Source organism: Chinchilla lanigera, unplaced genomic scaffold (genome assembly GCF_000276665.1).
Source record: "Chinchilla lanigera isolate Chin_1 unplaced genomic scaffold, ChiLan1.0 scaffold00051, whole genome shotgun sequence".
In the NCBI taxonomy this organism is placed as follows: domain Eukaryota; kingdom Metazoa; phylum Chordata; class Mammalia; order Rodentia; family Chinchillidae; genus Chinchilla; species Chinchilla lanigera.
The window spans coordinates 16,965,703-16,972,270 of NW_004955452.1; the positions used below are offsets into that span (position 1 = coordinate 16,965,703).

The following is a 6,568-nucleotide window of genomic DNA, read 5'->3' on the forward strand; positions in this document are numbered from 1 at the left end:
CCCGGTACCGGAGAAAAACCAAAAAACCAAAAAACAAAACAAAACAAAACAAAAATAAATAAACAATACCTGATAAAGATTATCCTTTTACTGAATTTAATACTGAGTCTTAATGTTCTTTCTGTCTCTATATTTGTGTAGGCAAAAACAGCTGGAAGATATCCTGGTTCTGGCCAAACAATTCCACGAAACAGCTGAGCCTATTTCTGACTTCTTATCTGTCACAGAGAAAAAGCTTGCTAACTCAGAACCTGTTGGCACTCAAACTGCCAAAATACAGCAGCAGATCATTCGGCATAAGGTAGGAAGGAGTTACTATAAATGAAAGCATAGAATAAGAGGTAGAAGTCCTAGGAATTTTTTTAAAAATGCCTGCAGCATTGTTTTAACATAAAATATGGTTAAATTTTTAATTAGAAAAGCTACATCCTTAAAGTAAAAGCAGAAATTAATATTATTTCTGCCCCTCAGTAGGTGGTTTTTTTAGTATTTATTTTATTATATCATTTGTTATTCATTGCTTCATGTTTGCCTTTCATTTGTTTTGTTCCTGGTATTCATTTTTTCCATCTGGATTTCTAGGCTCTGGAGGAAGAAATAGAAAACCATGCAGCAGATGTGCACCAGGCAGTGAACATTGGGCAGTCGCTGTCCTCCCTGACCTGTCCTGCAGAACAGGGCGTACTGTCAGAAAAGCTAGACTTGTTGCAGGCCCGGTACAGTGAAATTCAAGACCGGTGCTGTCGGAAGGCAGCCCTGCTTGAACAAGCACTGTGCAATGCTAGACTGTTTGGGGAGGATGAGGTGGAAGTGCTCAACTGGCTGGCTGAGGCTGAGGACAAGCTCAGTTCAGTGTTCGTAAAGGATTACAGACAGGATGTCCTGCAGAAACAGCATGCTGATCACCTGGTATTTGTGTTTTCCATTCTCATTGGTTATGTTCCTGAGTTACTTTGTCATTTTGATTTGTGTTTCTCTTCATTTTTTTTTTCTTTTTTTTTCCTGCATTCCAAATGCTTCAACTTTATTTTATACAGAAGGATACAGTGTATTTACTTAGTGCTCAGCACTGATCTTTTTTGAAGGGCCCGCATGAAAGTATTTGTGTTTCACAAACTGACTGAGTGAATAAGTCTAGAAGATGGTTCAGGGTATAGTTCTGGCCCATCTCAAGTCATAATTTACGTCATTAGGTAATGCAGCACTAGGTTTCCATTTGTGCAGATTTATGAAAGGATATACTTTAACAAAACCGATATTATCTAAACAGCAGCCACGATTTGATCATGTAGTTACAATTTTTAGACTATTTCTGGAAATTATATACTCAAATTATAGGGATTCTGTGTCATCTTAATTAAAAAAAAAAAAGTGTGCCTGTTTTAGTTTATCTTTATGAAGTCTCTTTGAAGATGGTAAAAATAGGCAAAGCAACTTTTTAAAGTAAGGCAAAATTGTTTTACTTCATCAGCTTGAAATATGCAGAATTTTTACCCAGGATCCTGATTTAAGTCAACTTGTTCTTACTTCTTGAACATTTTGTCTTATTCTTTACTTTAGACTCAGTAGACTTTTTTCCAAATTTCACTTCTGCTTTACTTGGTTTAGGTTTGGTACCAATATATTGGTGATTTAATCCTAAATCATTTCTCATTCAGCACAAAAGAAAGCTTACCTCTAATCTATGATTTAATTATTTTGGACAATCAGTGGGATAACCAAAGAGATAATAAGGGAATCAATACCTTAAACTAAGCTGGTACTCATCACTTTATTTTAAATTTGGTCTCTGAAAGATCTCACATTTCTTTATCTTGTTTTGCCATAGTTTTGGAATTAATGATATTCTTTCTTTTCAGGCTTTAAATGAAGAGATTGTTAATAGAAAGAAGAATGTAGATCAAGCTATTAAAAATGGTCAGGCTCTTCTAAAACAAACCACAGGTACTTTGGAAGGTGCATGTCTTAGCACCTCTCTGCTCTCAAACACAGTCACATATCCAGGGAAATAAACACCCTGCAGCAGCTATTTCTGTTTGTATATATGAGAAGCTTGCTACACACTTATTGTATTACCAAGTGCTCCAGGGATGCTAATGACCTATGTTCCTTGAAAACGACAAGACTTAAAAGAAAAAAAAAGAAAACTACAAGACTTTTGTCTCACATCTGGTTGGAGATGATGCTTCCCCCTACCTGCCAGTGTGTCACATGTCAGCATTCAGTGTGAGGTGCTGAGAACATGTAAAAACCCCTGCAGCTGAACTTAGATCCCAATCTCAGAAGTGACTTCTTTTATCAGCTGGAAGGTTTATTTTCAATTTAACCTTAGCTCGGCATGTTAGGTGAAATCACTACCAAAGGGAAAGAGTATCTATAAAATTTATGCTCTAATTTGAAGGTGGGTGATTAAAGGGACAACCTCATCCCCAGATCTCCTAAATGTGAATAATTGTGTGCTATTCTGCACAGGTGAAGAGGTATTGCTTATCCAGGAGAAACTGGATGGAATAAAGACGCGCTATGTGGACATCACTGTCACCAGCTCTAAGGCTCTCAGAACTTTAGAGCAGGCCCGGCAACTGGCCACCAAATTCCAGTCCACATATGAGGAACTGACTGGATGGATGAGAGAGGTGGAGGAGGAGCTGGCAGCCAGTGGAGGACAGTCTCCCACGGGGGAGCAGATACCCCAGTTTCAGCAAAGACAGAAGGTGAGCTAGTATTTCACATGGTAAAAGGGATGAAAAGTTTGTCAGAATCCTTTTTCGTCAACCTTACCTTAACATCTAAACCAAAAACTTCTGTCTGCCTCCTCTTACTTTCTTATGGACAGTAAGATTTAAAGACATGTAATGTAAGAGCGCTTACTGTGGTCTGAAGAAGAAATTGAGTCTTGAGTCCCTAGGAGGTTTACTTCATAATGTAACGTTTTATAGTTCACCTTCACCACTCATTCTCTCAAGAGTACTTCATGGTTATATTTGATTCTCCTACAGGATTCTAGAAGCACTGAAATACTGTGCAGGTATTTAAGTCAAATGCCTGTGATTAAAGGATTGTTTATTGCTTCTATTAAAGTAAGAAGAAAAGAAAGGAGCACTATTTGTTTTACCCAGAGAGAGTCTGAGTCCTAAGTAAGCAGCAGCTAAGCCCAAGTCAGGTTTCAGAATGACTGAAAAATCTGAGACAAGAAAAAAATAACTGAAAGAAGGAGGTCAGTGCCCTGCTGGGATGTGTGGAAGAGATAGCACTTTCCACCCAACACAGTTGCTGATGTGCTTTATTTAGCAAGATATGGCCTGAAAATTTTTTTCCTTCCTTAGGAATTAAAGAAAGAGGTCATGGAGCACAGACTGGTGTTGGACACAGTGAATGAGGTGAGCCGTGCCCTCTTAGAACTGGTGCCCTGGAGAGCCAGAGAAGGGCTGGATAAACTTGTGTCAGATGCCAACGAGCAATACAAACTGATCAGTGACACTGTTGGACAAAGAGTGGATGAAATCGATGCTGCTATTCAGAGATCACAACAGGTAATGTGTATAACTCCCTTGCATTAATATTTTAGGCAGTCAGGATAGATGTATGAAATTCGGTACTATGAATAATGAGATTAGGGTAAATATGATGCAACGAACATATTTCACTGATGGGAAATGAGCTTGTGGGTAGAGCTTTTGAGGATGGGTCCAAGTTTGATCCGAAGCACTTCTGACCCCTTCGCATAGAGAAAAACTTAGAGCCTCTATGAGGCCTTTTCTTAGTGATCAGGCTGATGGTGATAAGAAATTGATAGCATGTAGACCCGGACTGCCCAAATGCATTGCTGTCTTGGTTTGACATAATCAACTATGTTAGCAGTAGATGTCAAAAGGGAAAGAACCAAGAACTATAATTACTATCAAATAGGCAAACCAAAATAGCAGAGCTATCCAAAATAGAACCCTCTGAGTAAACACAGGTGTCATATTTCCGTTGATCATTTTTTCTTCCTGCTTTCTGGGAAGAAGTTACTTGCCTTTCTCTGTAGTTGGCTGTGTACCAGTAAATGGGCCATAGTGCATATACACAGACACAACAAGACTACCTGGGTTCATAGTGAAATGCACATGCTTTCTGAACCATGTAGAAATTTTTTTTCTGAAGTACATTCACAGTGTCTTTAGGGTTATCCTTAATTTTAGCCAGATATTTCAGTATACAGCTTACTGTGTTTGAGCGAAACTTAACGTTTCTTTTTAAACATACATTGAACATCCCTGATCTGAAAATCTAGTATTTCACACTTGAAAAATTCAACCAGTAGAGCTGTCTATACAAATACTCCAAAATCCAAAAAACACTAAAATCTCAAACATTTCTGGTCCCAAGCATTTCTAGTAAGAGATTCTCAACCTATATTAGCATGAGATAGCAAAGTTGAAGAGGAAATAAAAGCTTGGTGCTACTCATGATCAGTAGTGATGTAGAACATGTTCTTCATTTGTGCTGTTACATGGTTTTGGGAAGGTTTTTATTTTTGTTTTTCCTTGAGACCGGGTCTTGCTGTGTAGTTCAAGCTGACCTTGTTCACTATGTAGCCCAGGCTGGCCTCCAACTTGAGATCCTCCTCCTCCCTCAGCCTCCAGAGCACTGGGATTCAGGGATATGCCACCATGCCCAGCTGCATAGTCATGAAATGTTAGGCATTCTCAGGGTTCTGTGCTTCTTTTAGCTGAGCAAGTACTTACTTCCAAGTTAACTTTACAAAGCTGCTTACTGTCCTTTTAATTTTTATCTAAACATCTCACTAAAACTGTTCAATGTCTGGGTAAGAAAAAGGATTGGCAGAAAGAATGCAGCCTCATAAAATTACTGATTAGAAGAATATTTCTTTTGAAGGGTGCTATTTTCTGTTGTTTCTAGGTAGAGGACGACTAGCTGAGTTCCATTAACTTCTTTTAAAGAAATTAAAGGATGACCAGTTCTAATTTGTATATATCTTGATTTGTGATTTATGAAATTTTTCTCACATTTGGCTCTACTTTGTGAGATACAAACTATATTTCTGAAAATCTAGGACTTTATATGTTAGATAAGTTATAGTTCTATGAAGCAGACTTGGCTGTATGTAACTTCGGCTATGTGTAACTTACTTGTTTTCCTACAATGTCTATTAGTATGAACAAGCTGCCGATGCAGAACTAGCTTGGGTTGCTGAAACAAAACGGAAGCTGATGGCTCTGGGTCCAATTCGACTTGAACAGGACCAGACCACAGCTCAGCTGCAAGTGCAAAAGGTAAGTACAATGGCAGGTGCCCACTGTGAGCTGAGCCAGGACAATGGCCAGTAGCCTAGAGTGAGTAGGAGAGAGTTTCAGACTGTCCTAGGTCAAGCCAAGTAGAATGATGTAGGTAGAAATTAATTTTATGTGTACTTGTTCAAAGTGAGGAAAAGGTTTATTGTTGTTTTGTGGGGGGGTTGGTTTTTTGGTTTTTTGGTTGTTTCTTTGTGAAAAATAGGCCTATCAGTCCAGGAAAGAAGAATGATTTATTTTTTTGCAGTCCAGGAAAGAATAGTTAGCAATTTCCTGGTACTATGGGAAGGAAGATGTTTTTGTTACCTCCAAAAAAAGCATTAAAGATGTTGGCTAGGCAAACTATCGTTTTTTTGTTGTTGTTGTTTTTTCAGTACTGAGTATTAAACCCAGGGCCTGCCCATGAGCTGCATCCCCAGCCCTTTTTTATTTTTTGAGACAGGCTCTTGCTAAATTGTCCGGAGTGGGCTCAACCTCAAAATCCTCCTCTCTCAGCTTCCCAGACTGTTGAGATTACAAGTGTTCTGCCATGCCTGCCTCGGGACGTTTTTTGGTTTTTTTTGTTAATGTCTTTGAAGCAAATAATTTTTCATAGTTTGCATTTTATTTTTCACATACAGAGGCTCAAGGTTTTTTGTTCATGGAGTTTTGTTTTGGTTGTGCTGGGCCTTCACACTGAGCTATACTCCTAACCCTTTTTATTTTTTATATTGAGATAGGCTTTTACTAAATTGCTCAGGTTGGGCTTAAACTTGGGATCCTCCTGCTTCAGCCTCCTAGGATGCTGAGACTTTTGCTTCTTGACTTAACTATAGTGTACTTTTCAAAGGCTTTCTCCATTGACATAATTCGACACAAAGACTCTATGGATGAACTCTTCAGTCACCGTGGTGAAATCTTTGGTACATGTGGAGAGGAGCAGAAAGCTGTATTACAGGTATATTACAGTTTTTTATTCACTCTATTCTCATTTTCTTAACCATGGTGATTTAGAAGTTTTATAGATTTTTCCTCCTGGATTTTCATATTACTGATTTTTATTAAAGTCCCACTTACTGTTCTGAAGAATTTAAAACTCCTTACCTTATATTCACAAATGTCTAAACAGCCATGCTATGAAATTCGAACTATGTTGCAAATCTGTCTTCATTGTAACAGAAGACTCACTGCTTCTCCTCAGTCCATAGCAGTGAGGCTTTGAGTGAATTTTTCAAAGATATTTATGGTAAATTTTTCACAACCATGTGCAGATATTAATGCCTTTTTCTTTT

At 38.2% G+C, this 6,568-nt stretch overlaps 1 protein-coding gene across 2 annotated transcripts in view; it reads left to right on the forward strand.

The window, feature by feature from the left end:
- Positions 1 to 6,568, forward strand: part of Macf1 (microtubule-actin crosslinking factor 1) — a gene marked incomplete in the record, with an annotated part of 341,157 nt that overhangs the window by 280,919 nt on the left and 53,670 nt on the right. For both annotated transcript variants that reach the window (XM_013519481.1, XM_013519482.1), the window contains 7 exon segments: positions 142 to 301; positions 583 to 909; positions 1,860 to 1,944; positions 2,473 to 2,714; positions 3,327 to 3,533; positions 5,160 to 5,279; positions 6,127 to 6,234. In XM_013519481.1, the coding sequence (XP_013374935.1) occupies positions 142 to 301; positions 583 to 909; positions 1,860 to 1,944; positions 2,473 to 2,714; positions 3,327 to 3,533; positions 5,160 to 5,279; positions 6,127 to 6,234 (1,249 nt within the window).